The 18,745-nt window shown below is 35.5% G+C and overlaps 2 protein-coding genes across 3 annotated transcripts; both read left to right on the plus strand.

Annotated features, from left to right (window-relative positions):
• The first annotated feature begins 127 nt into the window (after nt 1–127).
• Nucleotides 128–13,717, plus strand: LOC114531435 (leucine-rich repeat-containing protein 74A-like). Of its 2 annotated transcripts, none has more exons than XM_028553038.1 (17): nt 128–316; nt 1,352–1,509; nt 1,883–2,085; nt 3,261–3,521; nt 4,154–4,216; nt 4,737–4,846; nt 5,413–5,520; nt 5,916–6,009; nt 6,639–6,769; nt 7,367–7,453; nt 7,803–7,918; nt 8,440–8,518; nt 8,772–8,861; nt 9,561–9,665; nt 10,238–10,396; nt 10,986–11,047; nt 11,688–13,717. In XM_028553038.1, the coding sequence occupies exons 1-17, from the start codon at nt 260–262 to the stop codon at nt 11,815–11,817; spliced, it is 2,013 nt and encodes a 670-aa protein (XP_028408839.1). In that variant the 5' UTR covers nt 128–259; the 3' UTR covers nt 11,818–13,717. The 2 variants fall into 2 exon arrangements, with proteins under 2 accessions (XP_028408839.1, XP_028408840.1); XM_028553039.1 differs by having other exon boundaries at nt 1,883–2,080; nt 3,259–3,521.
• A 99-nt stretch (nt 13,718–13,816) lies between these two features.
• On the plus strand, nt 13,817–18,742 carry LOC114531437 (neuropeptide receptor 15-like). Its single transcript, XM_028553044.1, has 3 exons — nt 13,817–14,227; nt 14,498–15,649; nt 17,811–18,742. Exons 2-3 carry the CDS (start codon nt 15,030–15,032, stop codon nt 18,160–18,162), a joined length of 972 nt encoding a protein of 323 aa, XP_028408845.1. The 5' UTR covers nt 13,817–14,227; nt 14,498–15,029; the 3' UTR covers nt 18,163–18,742.
• Nucleotides 18,743–18,745: the final 3 nt, after the last annotated feature.

An 18,745-nucleotide genomic window follows, 5' to 3' on the forward strand; every position in this document is an offset into this window, starting at 1 on the left:
ATTACTTACTCCATTAGTGCATAATCACCCTGCGCCCGCACAATTAATGAAAATATTTGGGTGATTTCCCTTTATCTTGTATACTTCATGGTACTACAGATTAGAATAATAATCGGGATTAGCAACATCGTAAACAATGGGCCAAAGCAACGAGTTGGTTGAATGTGTAAAACTCCGTTATAACGGATTGTAAACACGTCGAAACAATGTAAAACAAACGCAACACACAGTCGTAACATGATTGATAGAAATACTGACGATGAGAAAGAGTAAAAAGTCGTCCCCAGGGAATTTCAGTGTTGCCAGATCGAGAAAGGTTTGTTCTTTTGCTAATTTGCTACATGGCAACGGATTAGAATATTAGTAATTGTTTAACATTCCAAAGCATACAAATATAGAACGAATTTTTATTCTATATTATTTTAGTTCATCAGAAAAGGAATTCTTTTCGATTGTGCAAAAGACTCGCTATGGATAGCGAGTCTAGCGATTGTTTGGCGAAATTTCTTATAGAATATCGTATTACATATTTTATTAATTACTTTCAAATATACTATAGACGCGCGATGAAATATATCGCTTTTAAGTAAACAAGTTATATTCTGAATTACATTCTTGTGTGGCAGCTGGTTTAAAGTTATTTGATTATTATTTTTGCAATGTGCAGAAATGCAAATGTGGACTATAAGGTTAAATCTTCTCCAAAATTATCATTCGCACGATTTACTACATTTATATTGATGATTATATATATTTTCAAGACAAATGACAACAGATTGTATAATTACTTTGATTAGTTAAGAATACGCACTCCCTAGCATCCTCTTCGCCTATGTATGCAATTGGTTTTCCAGACAACAAGGAACAGCTAGCTTAGCTAGGAAGCCCTTAGGGCATGCAATAGGGTGGGCTGCTCTAATAAGTGAGCAGTCACAATCATTGTGCAATTATGATTACTGGTTGAGAGGGCTGTGTGAAGTGTGAACTTACTATGCACAGTTAGCACAAAGTTATGCCTCTTACATGACAACAAAATGTATAATTCAATTGATATGGTAGAAAGGGCTGTATATATACGTATTTGCGTCAGCAAACTTCCCTTACAAAATTAATTGACTTACAGCTACCTTCATAACAGGGTACATTCTGTATTGTAAATATACTCTGTGTTTAAATTCATGCAATTTACTATACAATTTACTTCTAAAATTGAATACATAATATTAATTGAGCATTTATAATATGTAGCCTATCCATGAGTTGCCATATACACAGCTACATATATAGCAAGGCAAACAAGATATATAAACAAAAATGTTTTATTTTAAGATATTTTGATTTTCTTCTTTAGGTAACATCGGATTCCAAAGTACGACCATTCACATCAAAAGGCCCAGGAAGAAATACTCTTTCATCATCAGTTGATACAAAGCAGTTAATTACAAGACCTAAAACATCTCAAGCTCTTCTTCGTAATCGAACAAGTGAAACAACAGATATCGAAGAACAGTAAGACTGGCAGACATTTTTAATATTAGATTAAAAATGGCACACTATATAAATATGATCCAAATTAATCACTTAATTGTGCTAAGCAAATCATCTGATCAACTGGGGCAATTTTAATTAGAACATATATAAACATAGTTGTAGATCAGGGCAGGCTTTTTATAATATTACACATTCTTTGTACCTTATTGAGAAAAAATGAAATAATTACAAGTTAAATAAAAAATCATGCTGAAAATTTCACAACTCAATCATTATAAATGATGGTAATAGAACGAATAGGAGTGCTATTAATATTGGTAATTGCACTGAGTGGAGTGCAATTGTGTTTGAAATCAAACGCATGAAAAAAAAAGTTTTTACCCTTTTTTAGAAATGTCACTCAAAACGAGAGTCAGATCAACGATAATAGTCGAAAGTTGGATAATATTGAAGCAAATGTTAAACGGAATGACAGATCTTCATCAAGTAGTGCTATCCGTCTTCATGCGCCGAGGGACAGAAGTATTTCCTTTGGTAGTGGCAGTGACTCCTCAGTGACAGGAAAACGGAGTGAATATAGCAAACCCAACAAAGGTAAACTGCATGTTTTGTATAATATGAGAGCAATTCGGGTACAAAATTATTCTGAATAATCCCTGTTTATTTGGACAACTAGGTGGAGCTGGATGTCAATTTTTTTTACTGTCAATAATCTATGCATTTCATGTTTTATTTAGAACACGTTTTATGCTTTTAATAAAAAAACACGTCAGTTAATGTTTAAGATTTATTGGAAAATAGTTTAAACGGAAACTTTTCGAAGAAATCCTAATTGTTCTACCGTAAAATGTAGCCAATATGTATAAATACCTTACCTAACCTTTGTCAATGGTTTTGATGTTGTTGTTGACCGGTTTTGAAAACCAACCTTCCAACTGTGATTGAATTAAACCATGCAATTATTCGCCATTCGAAGAAAAATATTCCCGCCAATTGTTGATGTTTGAGAAACATACACCAAATTGCTGATTCTGGGCGAGGAATGGGAAAATCCTCCTTTTGGAGTATATGCATTTTTAAGTCAATGTAGTTTTAGTGAGCGCAGCCAATACACAATTTAGCGAATTTAACTGCAAGTTGTTAGTCGTGATAATTTGTTTCTTTATAAAAACAATTACTACTAGCTTATTGGCAGGGGGCTTTAAATTTTTCGATGAGATTTTAGTTGATTAGGAAACACGCGCTGTGGCAGAGGCACTCTTTTTGCCTACGATCTTTTTTACACTAATTGAGGAAAGGTTTTTGACATGGGACTGTGAGAAATAACTTTCAGTTGACTTGAATCAAGTCATGGTTCGACGATCGAGGCTTGTATTTTTTATATTCAATTTGAAAACAATAGAATGCGACAATCTAAGGGCACGAACTAAGAGTATGCATGGCCACTCCCAATGATCAACTTGATATGCCTAGGTCTATCGATCCTTATTCTTTTCAATGACCCAGTGCCAGTTCTATTCCAGCGTCGCGATGGAAAAAAGGAGGCCAGCGAGTAAATTTTTCGCGGATATTTTTCGTAGGAAACTATTTTGTTTTGGCTAGACTGTAATACTCCTAATTTTAGTTCAAGTTGAAATTATAATAGATTTATACGCAAGTTCTGACAGAACATTCAGCCATGGATATCTAAATAACAAAACACATACGACAGATTATTTGCTTTCGCTGCGTCTATACGGCCCTTATACCGTAATAACTATGCACCTTAGATTCAAAAGTCAATATCAAGCAAAGTAAATCCTCCATAAGACCACACACCACTGCTGGCCCATCAAATTTTAATCCAGTTCAACGTAAAGTTGCGTGGCAGTCAGATAAAGATCTCATAGATACTTTATCGGATGATGATGATGATCCTCGGAACCAGGGGCAGAAAGTGGAAACGCTCAGGGATAGCTTTCAATCACCCATGATTTCCATTGAAGACAGCGGCAGTGAATATGAAACCGACCTTGAAACAGAACGTCCAAGTAAGTGCAATTTTAGCGAAAATATTCTTTTGAAATATCTACATCAGACTCTTCTCGTTAGCAAACAGAATTCTGTAGCTATATTTGTTAAATAGAATATGATTCTGTATATTGTATTGCAGTGATGAAGACCCGGGCGGTTAACGGACCGAAAGCTTATTTGCAGTATTAAATACTTTAGGCCTATTTACCCTATGCCCATTTGTCGTATACGATTCGTACCCTGGCGTATGTGAAATAATAACCTGAACAAAATTGAATGAAGATTGTGGCATAAGCACTCTTTTGCATTCGTCAGAATGATGATTGCATACAGCTTATCGTGTAGTCTAAATAGGCCGGCTTACTTGGTGTACCTACAAGCTAAATTACTGTTGATTAAACGAAGAAATAACTAAGCTTTAGATGCAGGGTGTAAATATCATTTCTATATAATATACATGCATACGAAATTGCATACCTTTCCTTTCACAATGTTCCCGGGGGCTCTGCCTGCATACAAGTGCATGTTTGTTTATTCTGTGATCCAACATGAAGAATTATTATGCCTTACGACTCTGCAACAATTATACACATCAGAAGTAACAATTACGATATTTCCAGATTAAATAGATTTTGTTTCTCGTTTTTAGCTGCTCCGAAACAATATGATACGTCAGGAAAGTACACATACCTTAAAGTGTGCAAGCAAGAAGGTATTAATTATCAGGCATGATGATTATGTTTAGATTTTAACGTTTAGTTATGTTTCACTATACACTTGAAATTCCTGGAGTCTTGAAATGGGAAAAATTGCCGCCTCGTTCCAACTATAATCTTTATGTATAAATCTATAGGTTTCAGCTCCCTTTTAGCTTCATTTCAGATTTGTATTACGGCTAGCAGGTGCCAGAAATGGTGAAAAGTATTTAACCAACACCATACCATATCTCTATACTCTGAAATTTTGCATGGTGAATTAATACTAAATCGTCAATTTTTGGAAAACATCATGCAGGTGCATGCAGGTCATATGAGGAGCTTTCAGTCCGTTAACCTGTCCATATCAGTATTTCACTGTATGTTGAAGGTCCGCGGGTTAACTAACCAAAAGCTCTGCATACATAATGTATATATAAAAAATTCACGGTAGCGTTCTCTACAAATTGATGATAAAACTATATCACTGTATAGTTACAAGTTATCAACATTCCTTATATATTATTTTTCATGCAGATGTTCTTCCAGTGTCGTCCTTACAAGCAAAGTTTGAGGAAAAGGTGATGGAAATCAAACATCGAAGCCTTGGATCAAAGGGAACCCTGCCTCTGGCCAAATCATTGTTGGTAAAGAATTTAATTCAGTTTTAAAAAGCAATTCTGCTTCAATCTCGCAGTACTATACAAGAAGATTACACAACTTTTACATTATTGCCAGTTATAATTTTGAAATTTGAGTTAAGCTGTAAACGTCTAGTTCATCATGACGTCATATGCAGCGCCTCGACATAATGTTGATAACGAGAGTTAGGATGGACTTCCACTTGCAGAGAAAGAGTTTCCTTGCGAAATATTAATATATTTTCTTTTGAATTTTAACAGAAAAAATAAATTAGTTCAGCTTGACTGTCCACATTTCAGAAGAAAAAATGCAAATATTTACGCTAGCGAACCATCTCTCAGCAAGTGGAAACCCAGCGGCTCCAGCCTTAGGCCTGTTCTCCACTTCAAACGAAACGTATAGCGTATCTTATTGCTTTAAATAATTAGTTCTGGTCAAAGACTCCGGAAACATTGAAATACGCTACGTTACGCTACGAATTGAAGTGTAAACAGCCCTTATCCATGCAATAAATGCAGTACATTGTCTAATTATCTTTTATTATTTGCTAAAATGAGTATGCATATTTTAGAAAAACATTTATGTTGAAAAGTTGGACCTGTCTGATAATGGCATTGAGGACATTGGAGCATCATTGATTGCATCAATGCTTGGTGATAACTGTTATATAACACAACTGGTAAGGATGATATGCATGTGAGATAGGGTTAGCTTAGGCCTAGTTCAATTTTACGTCCCATTTTAGTCACGTCGAATGCATTGTAAAACAACAGATAATGAGATAAAAATAAGGCTTGTCATCTTATGCATTATTTATATGCCTAGATGAAACGTTGCCTTTCTCATGCGCCGAACGTAATGTAAATGAGCTCAAACAAAGACATTAAGTCATTTGCGTTAGATTCGCTGTATGCATGAGAAGAGCAACGTTGGATCTAGGCCTTTTTGACGCGACCAAAATACGACGTATCAACTACGTCTACAAGCCTACATATACGTCGATGTATTCAAAGAGAGTTGAACAATTTTTCTGAAAAAGATTTTACCTTTTAATTTCTGTTATTATTGGTGTAGGATCTTTCAGAAAATTCTATTGGTGCTGATGGAGGCATCGTCCTGGCTGAAATGCTGATGAGAAACCAAATTCTTCGCAAGCTAACTTTACGTTGTAAGTAAACACGTTTCATCTAATTTCACTTTTTCACATCTTCTACATTCACAATGAATTGGAGAGATGTTCGGCCAATTTTGACAGCCCTATATAATTATAAGCACTACGCTGAGATGTTGACCTCAGATCTCTCAGCGCGGGCGCAAATAATGAATTAATACTTCAAAAGTGTAACAACGTGGTATAGGGGGTTGTGGTGTAAATAAATTGTTGCTTTATTGTACAAGAAATCCTTAAGCAATTATTAGAAAATTCTTCTCCAATGGTAGGGTGTGGGCACACTTCGCACAAGTCACTTGTGAATTGTCGAAATGCTTATACATTTATACCTTTAAAGTAATCGATTAAGGTCCCAGATATTTTGCTGTTCGTGTACGTAAACGCACAGATACGCGTTCTAATACGTACGCGCTTAAGCCAGGTTTCTCTTTGCCTTTGCAAATGAAACGAATGCGCATTTTTATGTCGAACTCATTTGTGTTTTTAGATTTTTCATCTACCGTGGCCAATGTTCTTTGTGCCATGGGCGTGAAAAAAAATACCGAAAAGATTAAGCTTACTTAACCCCCGTTTCTTCCCTTTGCGTCTTCCGCTCTACAATCATAGTCATATTGCATTTGTTTCAGCAAATCATTTAACTGATCGAGTTGCAAGACGTTTTGCTGAATCTCTTCGTGAAAATAGAACGTTGTGGCATTTAGATCTCAGTCATAATGAAATTGGAGAACAGGGAGGCGTGTTTCTTGGAGCAGGCCTGGTACTGTCTGATGAATTCCTTGTTTCGTAAATTGCAAAAAAATTAAAAAAATAATTTCCATGATTGGCTCAGATTGAGATATGCAAATTATGACATGCAGGGTACCAGGGCCGTCGCTAAGCTGTTTAAGTAGGGGGGGGGGTGGTGGTGTGGGTAACGAATTAGCCGACAAAATGGGCGTGGTCAATAGGTGTGGTTTTTCTAAATTGACTACATTATTACACGTAATTAAATTTTTGAAATTCGACATCTGTACTTTACGTGTATATTGATTATTTGCCAACAACTAGTTTTCAGGGGGTGTCACTCCCCCACACCCCCGCCCCCTAGCGACGGCCCTTGCAGGGTACACCATGATCGGTAACCATGCACTAAGTAAAAAACCTGTCACATGCTGTTGATCTTTTGTTTTTAAAAGTATATAAAGCCATAGATATTTGTTTCATATTTGGGAAAAATTCTATCAACTTACCCAATCTATATGCGTCATGATATTCATCTGAGCTATATACGTCATGATATGCCGACATTTGCCGACATTTATATGATATATACAGATTTTCGAATTTTAAATATGTATGTATACATGCATTTCAGGCAATAAACTACGGTTTAAAACATCTTGATCTTAGCTGGAACTGTCTTCGTGGGAAGGGAGGAGTAGCGCTGGCTCAAGCTATGAAGGTAGATATTGCATTTAAACAAGTCTAGTGAAAACATATAATTTTTGAGAAAATTAAATGTTATTTGTAAGTTGAATTGTAACGAATTAACTGTAATGATGTATGTACACATGCTTGACTTATATAAATTTGGCTTTGAGGATATAATTATTATGTCAAACGTCCACTTTCAAATTGTACTTTTGTCTAGATTTTCAACGAAAATTTGAAAATTTGCGAAAAATGAAATATATCCTGCCGTAATCATATCCTGGGGGGCGGAAGATCGTTAAAGAGGGGGGGCTAATATTCATATATAGGGACCTATTTTGCAACACTTATAATAATAATGATATTTCCTGAAAATTTAGACAAATGACTCGCTTACTACACTGAATCTTTCGTGGAACGGCGTGTCTTTTCTTGGTTGTGTGGCACTTGGGAAATTCCTTCGCAGGAACGAAAACTTAAAAGAACTCGATCTCAGGTATTATGGATTAAATCGTACTAGAAATTTCTTTTCCATTTTTTCATGATATGAACCTGTTTTCATCATCCTGTTATATATCCTATTATTAATACGTCAGTCCTAAGAGGGGAGAAAACATGGCTATTCAGATGTTCACTTTCCAAAGTTTCGAAAATCATATTTTTTTCTCTACTATAGAGAAAACTTTTCAGTTCCCAAATAAAGGAACATAATCCTTGGGAAAATCTTTCGACTCTCGTTCTTACGCGACTCGCCATACGTCTTCCGCTCTTTTTTAATCTACATCCCCCAGAATAATCCAGGGAGGGAAGGTTCTGGCAATACAGTAACTTCATTTTCATCAAGTGGCCTATATATATACAGTATATGGTGTGATCTTTTTGAGGGAGGGCCCAGCGTTTCTCTCATAGAATACTGGGCATTTCTTATTGTTTTTGAGCTGAGAGAGGTATTAAAAACGAGATTTGTCAGTTTGCTTTTATATAGGCTTCACCTCCACTTTCTAATGTTTCATGCAGGAACAATCGGATTGGTTATCTTGGCGCTCAAAGAATCTGTCCTGGAATTGCTAAAAATACCTCACTGGAAACTATCAAGGTAAGGATTAATACAATCTTGGCCACAAGTTTAATAGCATAGAGAGACTTTGATATTGCCTGACTTGATATTCAAGGGGAAAATTTTTTCGAAAGGTCGGATTTTTTTTGAGCTAATTTACCTTGCGACCCAAATGGTATAGTGCATTGGAAAAGCAATCAATCACGTCCCACCGCTCGGAAAAGCAGTTTTAGTTATTATTATTCTTTATGAACTGCAGGATTGTAAAAGTATACTTTATTTTTCCGCACAGCTTGGGCTCAATCCACTGGGGGACGATGGTGTTGTGGCTCTACTAAAGGCCGTTAAAATTAATAAGAATTTGAAAATTCTTAATTTGGAGGTAGGATGCATTGCGATTTGAAAGAATGCCTTTTATGAACTTACGACAGGTTTTACCTATTAAGCATGGTTGGGCAAACCTATCTATAGCCTATATTTTGCCGGTACAGATGATGAGTTAATGAAGTCGACGTCTGCGGAATAGCGGAAATTGACGTACAGTAAATAATTTGAATGAAATAGCGATATAATTTGAATAGGCCAACAAATTTCAGGAAAAACGGTAAAATTAATACAGGTTTCAATAATATTGCAACTTTATACCAATATCACCTCTACCAACAATATTGTACGCTGGTCGTTTGTACAGAAGGTGGTTAGCATTATCGATCGGATTGTGATTTTTGTGTCTGTATTTCTCTAGAATTATAGGCCTTAACTGAGACTTCATAATTGTTGCACAATTAATATCTGCATGTGGTTCTATCAAGGATTTTACTACAGTTGAGAAAATAACTCTTCTTAGCATGACACAATAAAATAATGTACGCCTTATACAACCGACCCTGGTTAACTGTGTATGGTATTTTAATTTGCTTTTGGTATTGTAAATTTGAGCATTTAATCTTCAGCATGATAGAGGCCAAATTCTCTCATATATCAACCTTAGCCTGTCAATGGGTAATTTGCTGGTTAGAGAACAGTTCATTATTTTGAACGTATCGCTGTTACTTATACTTTTGGTTCATTTTTGTTCCAGAACATCCCGGTATCATTGAACGCATTTCGTGAAATTCAACAGTTGGAGAAAAATCGTGCAATTAAAATCATCACTGGGGGTCTGGGGAGCTTTAGGAAACCAGAGGTATATAAATTAAGTTTGATCGACCGAATAACGATATAATTTGTATTGATCACGTTTGCCTTACCTAAACATACATAACGTCAAAATCGTTGCCCTCAGAGACTTCAAAAACACAGAGCAGATCAAACACTGCGTTCTCAATGAAGCGAATTAGTTTTGAACATTTCGGCACAAGCGACCTCAGGTGGATTACCTTGCGTTTTTTACGCAATAATTATTCAAGCGGATTTCTTAAAATGGAGCGAGTCGTTTTGTAAATCTAATGAAATTACTCCCTATAGAAGAACAAATTGAAGCAGAAAATGGCCTAAAATTATTCCGTGGTAACTGGTAAACTAACTAAAGTTCTAGAATACTGCGTATCCCTGTTTCGAATTGAAACATCGTTCTATTTGAAATTCCGTACACCCAAGCTATTTCTTATTCATTTGTGAGAAATTATTTTCTTCAACAGATTCAGTGGTTTTCTCAAAACAATTCTTACCCCGGTTACGTGGCACATATGAAGTCTTCTGCATGATTGGACGATTTGTACAACTCAGTGTCATCATTTTTGTTAATTAATTCCACAGCAAATGCCTCATCAAATGGCCATACTGTTGGACTTTATCAAAGTAAATCGCCTGCGGTTAGTTGATTGGTTCTTCCGCTTTGACAAAGACAGGAGTGGCGATATTAGTAGAGAAGAATTTAAGGTTGGCCTAAAAGAAATTGGATTGAAGATGACACAGGTATTTGATTCTAAAATATATATATATAGATACGAAATAAATTCTGATTGGCCAATTCTGTGTTAAAGGTATAAAGATAGTTGCAGATAGGTTTGTGCAGGTTTTGCGCATCGAGGAAGGCTGGAAGTTTCCCGAACTCACCCAGCGCATATCGAGTTTGTTTATATAGTTATTATCTCACACCATTTCGGAAAAAGTGTTCAGAAAGTTACGCTTATCTCTTACCTTTTTTTGTTCATGCAGACAGGCATTTTTGGGCGCACAATATACAACGTAAACAAACAAATTTAGGTTCCAAGAAAAGATTTAAAACTCCAAATTACTCCCTTATTTTTGAAAGAGAAAATGCACACTGTCTAAGATGGATAGCGTAAAGATTACGGATTTTGCCGAAATATTTTTTTCGGCCATCGTTGAAAAAGCCGAACTCGCTAGTGAGTTCGGACTAGCATGAGGACCCGAGAAAAGCTTATTCCTGCTCGAGAACCAATGAGAAAGCCGCTTTTACACAAGGCATGTGATAGTATAAATTATAAGAAAATTGTGAAGGAAGTGTAATCTGACAAAAACCGACTACGTGTTAATATAGAAACAATTGGACACTTTAATCGAGTATTTGGACGTTGATAACAATGGAAAAATCGAGTACAGGTTAGTTTTAATTGTTTTTGCTTTGATATTGCCTGCATACAAGGGGATGCTTTTAATGAATAATCATGATCACAATTCGTCTTATTGCCGAGTTATTTGATTGTTCATTGTGGGCGGTGCATGTGTATATTCGTCTTACTGTCCGACTGATTTCTTTTGTATGCTATTGTTCCTACGATATATAAACATGAATATATGAAAATAAGTGGTCCAGCTATGGCCCTGTTCATGCACTTTACCTGTGCATTAAGCGGTCCAGCTACGGCCCTGTTTATGCACTTTACCTGTTGGTATTGTGCTGTTTTATATTTCGTATTATTGAATGCAAACGTGTGCTCCCGTTTAACATACGCATTATAAAACATTTCAAGCTTTTTATTACGCTAGTTATTGGCTCACGTACATTAATGATAACCTCCAGTGCGGATTTGCATGTTACGAATTTTTCTAGAAATATATACTTTATTTTTAGCTTTATTTTGGACATTATCAAAATACTCGGAAATTCCTGTCAGATATATCTGTCAACGCACTCAACGCATCTCTGTTAAGCCATAATTTAAATTATGCTAACACATGAATTCCTTGAAATGATTTGACCATTTATTCCTGTGTATAAAGCTTCTGGATATATTTTTAGTGAACTCCTGATTGGTCGGGATCACACATTACGGGAGCAGAGGGACTTAAGGATGGCTCAACAAAAACTGCGCAACGTTGAAGATATGAGAGCTCGTTTGCCCACCCTTGCAGGTTTTGAGCCTGATTAATGGTATAATGAAGGAAGAATTATACAATTCCTTTCTATGAAGAACCTCAAGAGAGAATCTGCTGTTGAGTTATTTACGAAATATTTTTCACCAACCATCCATTTTGGTCGTGATGAATTCGTAAATGATGCCGGTCAAATTTCCACGCGAAATTTAATTTTTTTTATGCTGAAGATCATAATCATCTTTAGTACGAAAGAGGGAAATCGTACCAGTCTAATGATAAAACTGAAATTAAGCAGATTCTTTAAAGGAGAATTTGAGAAAGATGTTTTGAATGGTTTGAATGGATTCATTTCCCCGCACAAAACGGAATCGAAAATTTGAAGTGGTGAAAAAACTCAATCAGCGTGTGAAGTGTCAAAGAATATCTTTCATATTTTCAAAAAAATTTGCATCAGCGTAATGTTTTGCGTAAAAAATCAAATATGCAAAACTTTATATAGCAGCTCTCAGCTCTGATATCTCTATGCAGTGGGAAAGAATAAGTGCATCTAGTCAAAAAAACCCGCTGTCCCAAATATATATATTTTTTTCTTTTGCTAGAAATACAATTGAAAAAGGTCCTAAGATAAATTGAATTGTTTTAATAAGGGGGCAAATTTATTGTATAGAATGGAATTCATCTTGCAGGTAGCGATGAACCAATTGTAAAAAGCTATTATACGTCTTGCTATGCAGATTTTAAGTTTTATAAGATTATATATTAATTTAATTTCTCACACAAAGCGGGATTAAATAGTTGCTGTATGCTGGGTACGCTGGTTATATATATAAGCACGTAGACTAATACAGTATCTAAACAAAAGTTACCATTCATTCAAAAAAAAATATTGTGATGCGTTGTTTCGTTATAATTATTAAATTTTAGATGGGTTATTTTCTATATAAACACCTGCAGCAAAAATTTTAATGTCAAAATGCTGAGAATAATCCCACGTATTGACTATGATTCATTTATAACTACGAGGGATGACAATGTGATAAGAGTTAATCCTCATTTAGATAAGAATTCCTTCAAATAGTCCTTAATCTATGTATGATAAAATGATACGTTCTATGATTGATGGCTGCTGTATCGATATTTTCGTCACATATACTCTTTTCAAGTTATTTTTATTCAATCACATACACCGGCGGTTGTGAACTTTTGTTGGCCTCAAAATTCCAGAATATCTAGTATCTAAAGTGTATAAAAAACGCGATGCATCATGCAGTATAGCAGCGACAAGAATAAATTATAATAATGGTAGTGCTCTGTGCTAATTTGGCATTAAATATTTCCCTTTTTTTCGGGAATGCCCGCGAAGACAAGTTTTTAACGCGCAAAGAATGGCAGTAGTGAAATGAAAATATGAACTTGGGATGGGAATTTCTTAAATATAATGGGCTAATTTTCTTTTAACTTTTTTATTAATACTGCATCCCGTGAATTGCGAAAGAGTACATAATTTATATGTTCGGTCTTATTTATAGTCATAGATTTATAAACTACGTACATGAACTTTGTATATATTATAGTTATGAATTTCCCAAGTTATCTAATTCCCACAATTCTTTAAATGCTATTAATATTTACAATATACAACATCGAAAGATATTCTCGCGTATAGACTATTATAGTTTGGAGGGGGAAAAATGCAAATTATAAGAGCAGGTAACTCTTACTAATATTGTTTTAAAATGTTTTGTTCTATGCGCGATACACAAGCCAATGAAACGTTATAATTATTTAGTTAATCACGTAGCCCAGTCTTAGAAATGTTTCTTTTGTATATGCTATTTGCATTAGTGATCGAATTTTTTAGCAATACGTATATCGAGACAACGAAGACACACACTGAACGTGTCTTCTTTGATGTTAAATAATTCATTGTAATTTAAATTTCACTAAAATTGATTCCCACTTTGTCTGCAGGTGTCTCGCTAAGTGTAATTTATACACGTTATGCTCCAATATGATTGGCTGACGTCACATACTTTAGTGTATTATTATTCCATCCACGCCTGCTGTTATATGATCGTTATCTTAAAATGCGACAGGTTGTCCAATATTTTCTTCCTGACAACGATATGGATCGATCGCTGCCGGTTTTTAAGTATTTTGTACATAAAAAACCGACAATATACATGAGATAATGTTAAATATTAAGAAGTATGCCGACTATTAGAATACAAAAATTTGCTGCGGGCTATTCTCACGGAGAATTAATGATTCAGCATGTGGTATGCTTTTGATTGAGTTAAGATACTTCAAGTTGACAGTCTGCATCGCTGGCTACTTCTGCTATTCAGTTAGAAACGTCTAAGTTACACATTCTATTTTCGCACCGTTCCTGTTTACGCTGGCCCCGTTTTGCAATTTCAACGAATACTCAGTGATGAAGAAGCAAGCTTACAGCGAACCGAGGTAAGACAAATCCAGTATTCCATCAAAGCGTGCCTCTTACGTTTGTCGCTTACATTGTCACTGGCCGCGTGAGCAGACTGCCACAGCGCGTGGCAACCAAGTAGCCTCGTATCTGCCATATTTGCATGGCAATCTATTAAGAACAATGTCAATATAATGTTAAACATTTCCTAAAGCAACAGCTAGGTAGTTACTCCCCACCGCACATTCTTCTCAACTAGTTAATCCGTTTTTGGATTTCACAGCCAAAATTTAATCACACCACTTTAGAGTCGTATCGCTTTTTGGCATCTCGCTGAGTGGTCGAACAAATTAATAAGGATCGACGGGACTCAATATTACACGCAACGGAAGACGTCTGCTTGACATTTGGTTTCGTTGAAGAGCACGAGATCAAGCTAAAATATATTGAAGCTGATGGAAAATTTTGTATCTAAAACTTTTTTCATTTACGATACGCAAGAAGCAAAGCTGGCATTCCAGGTTTAATGGTCTACAGATTGAAACCCTACATCAAATGCGCCAAAAGCAAACAAAGAGGCCAAATATTTCTAAATTACATGAATTGCATTCACTGAATCCTGCTTTAGTGGCTTTGAAATTCAAAGAAATTGGTTTACTTTCTCCTTAAAGCTGTCGTGTGTATACCTGTGGCTAACTGAAGGAAGTGTACTACTTTTTATAACGGAAATCAAAATCAAAGCTATATTGCAGTATAGACTATAGTACGAGGATAATCGTAATAGTCGTGCGCTTTGTTCCCTAAATACATTTTAAACGATATTATCAAGCGTACATTATCATGAACAGCCATACTACATTGTTCATTTTACAGTGGCTGTTTGCATTCATCGGTATTTTGGGTAATTGCTGGGTTATCTTGGCTATTTTACGCTACAGGGCCATAAAGAGAACCTCAAATAAAATATTGTTTATCAATTTGGCCGTCGCTGATATGGGAGTCCTTGTTATCCGCAATCCTTTCTATTTTCTGTTGATATTTTCTCACAATCGTTGGCTCTTTGGTGAATTTGCTTGCAAAATATTGCTGCCTGTTTCGCTGATGTTTATGCCTGCTTCTGTTTTAACACTGGTTGCGATATGGTATTCAAGATGCAATGCGATTGTAAACATCAAGCAGTTGAATGAAATATCGGTCAGATCTGCTTGGTTCACGGTGATTTCTATTTGGGCATTTGTTGCTGTATATTATCCCATTATCGAAATTCCATTGCGAAATGTAAACACGACGGCTGAGTCTTGTGAATTGGCAATTTCGAAACCAGTTTCATATACACTTTATGCACTTGAGGATTTGTACTTTGTCGCCGCATTCTTGGTAATAATAATCATGTTTATTCGAATGAGAAGATCTCTGCTTAGTTTCTCGAAAGTCTACAGCGATGATATAATTGTTAAAAGGTAAACACTTTTTTATATTGTTGTCTTTGACTTTATGTTTGTTACACGCTGAAAATATTAAAATTAATTAGACATGTATATTTAGCCGATGATTTATACAAGATGTGGACAAGTGGTTTATCCTGAAGCCATATGGCCCCTAAAATACAGAACCATGCATTTAACTGTGTAAATATGATGAACTATAATAGTTTAATTCTAATGGTTTAAGCCTTCACCACGTTTCGCATATTTTTTTATGATTCCACGCCACGCGATTGTTTAGATAACTATCATATCCTGCAAATTCGACAAAACTGATAAAAACATGCATAAATTGATATTGGGGGCGTAATCATGTCAGGACTAATGCATTTTATTATATGAACATGAGTGTTACATAGAATTTTACGCCACGGAGAAAAATCGTCATTTAATATTTATATACTGCGATATTTTTTTCGTGTAAAAATGTCATTTTCGCAAGCCAATCAAAAACCGCGTAGGAAATAGGTTTGACCAATCAAAAAATCTCTTGTAAAACGTTCCAGTTTTTGAATTTGTTGTTATAATTTGTTCATATAATAAACAGAATATTCTACATGGTTGCTTGGAAATATTGATTTATTTCTCGTGTTGAAGAGAAAATTGCTGACTCGTTCCCTGCGCTCGCTCGTGAGCAATATTCTCTTCAACACTCGAAATAAATTCCATATTTCCGCAAAACCATGCGTATAATATTCTCTACATATGCACACTATCACTGTGCTTGTTCGATCCTAGAAATATTTCGTGGCGAGAATTTACTTTAATGCGACGCCATTAAAGTACATTTCGTGTCGAGAACCTAAAATTGCCTGACAAAAACCAGAATTTCCTCTTAGGGTTTTTCGACCAAAATGCAGTTTTTCGACCAAGATCCAGTAGATTCGTCATGAAGTACGGCGTGCCCAGACGGGCATGTTTAACGTGTCTCTCAGCTCCAACTAACTCTTGGTTTTTGCTTAGATAAATTCCAAATAAAATAGTCTTCATTTCCGGTTGGCAGGAATACAAAACTTTAAGGTGTTTGTTATCCTTTGCATGTAAAAATATACACACTTGTCCACATAAATTGCTGGGGCCGGTTGTTCAAAAGCCGGTGGTTAGCTTAACCCTGCAAACCTTTACATGTATAATTTTACATAATTTTAATCGCTCGTTTACAAAGTGGAGTATAATTTTACATAAATATTTTATGGACCGACAAAAGCCTATTTTGTAACGGTTTTAAAATGAACAGTGGTTCAGAAGCACTTAAACAAAAACAGTTGATTAAAATTTAACCCAGGTTAGCGCTAACCCAGCTTTGAACAACTGGCCCCTGGTGTGCAGGAAGAATGCATGGGGTGATTTTTTTTCTTGCAGACACAAACGGTAGCCGACATCACTTAGGGGTTGTTTACATGAGCCCGGTTATCCGAGATTCAACGAAGCGTGAGAGAACTTTGAGGTATTGAAATAAATCTTTATGACACCAAACAAACACATGCTATTGTTGTGGTGATTATACGACTGCCAAGCTCATGTTATCTGCTCATTTCAATGCCCCAAAATCACGCTTCGTTGAATCTCGTGTAACCGGGCTCATGTAAACAGCCCCTAAATTCGTGCGTAGATAGGTTTGGCGCGATTAACAAATTAACTATTTGCTTGCTCGTGCACTCACGCGAGAATTCCGAAAATGCGAAAAGATATTGACAACGTAGAAATTATCTTTTCTATGCTTTTGGTGCATTCTGAGCTCTTCTTTAAGATGAGAAAGGTAAAGGTGGGCGTTTAAAGAAGCTGCTTCACAAATTACAACGTACAATGTACGTACAGCGGTGTGGTTGATCAAATTACAAAGAAATTTAATGAGTACACATGAGATGGAACCCGACTAAAATAATATAATGACACTCATAGCGTTACAAACAGGTGTCCGTTTTTTATTAATGCTTCCCCCGAGGGCCCGTCTCTTATATATAATAATAATTGTTCAAATTTTATTTTACTATGATGGGTTTATTTATTTCAAGAATGCTGAGTGCACACATCTATAGTTTACGTATTGAAAAACTTAACAAACTACTCGCCCTATTTAGACGCGTGTAAATGTTTTTGTTGAAGATATTCATTCAAAACTCTTTCATGTGAACAGATTGATGAAGAATATGAAAGCTTTGAAACTATTATGGCCTGTTGTGATTGCGTTATTCATCTGTATGTTGCCCCTTGCAGTTGGTCGGACGTGGCAATGGATCAAGGGAGGTGAAGATGATATACCATTATTCTTTTTACACAGTATTGATGTTCTTTTAGTAACAAATAGCGCCTGTAATCCTTATTTGTACATCATCGTGTCGACTGAATTTAGAGAAAAATTCTGGCAAATTCCTTGCGTAAAATGCCTTCAAACTCATTTCGCGAAGTCGCGATCGCCGTCGTCAGGTAGAAAGATGTCTAAACGCGCATTATATGCTAATGTTAAGTTTGAGGAATCAAAAATTTAATATGAGATACTTCAGTAGGTAATTGGAATGTCGCCAACTATTACTATAGGATTTATAAACGTAGGCATTAAAATCCTTCAACTTGATGTTTACGGGGGTAGGTAACAGCAATTAGATGCAGAACACGACACAGGCACTAAAAACTAAAACTGTGGTTTTGCAGGTTGATGCATGTTAGCGGTTATACCCGTAAAGGTCAAGTTTAAAGGTGTTTGGGATAATAATGAATATTGATCATGCACTTATGTAAAAATGACATAGGAACACTCACATAGGAAGACACATTTTGTGATTTTATCAATTATGCATTATATACATTATGTGCTAAAAGTTAGTATACTACTTTCAGAGGCTATTGTAAATTGTGTAAATATTTGATTTATATTCATCATCTAAATGCGTCTATGCGTTTGCAAGAACAGAATTATAACTCGCTCTGTATTTCGTCATTTCAATGGGATTTAAAATTAATTCAATCATTCAAGAAATGTTCACTAATTAGATTGATGAAATGTTTCTTCATCTAAAAGCGTATTTATAATAATAGATATAGATCTTAAAACACAATGTGCGAGCAAAATAT

Source organism: Dendronephthya gigantea, unplaced genomic scaffold (genome assembly GCF_004324835.1).
Source record: "Dendronephthya gigantea isolate DGI-Jeju-01 unplaced genomic scaffold, DenGig_1.0 000072F, whole genome shotgun sequence".
Taxonomy (NCBI): domain Eukaryota; kingdom Metazoa; phylum Cnidaria; class Anthozoa; order Malacalcyonacea; family Nephtheidae; genus Dendronephthya; species Dendronephthya gigantea.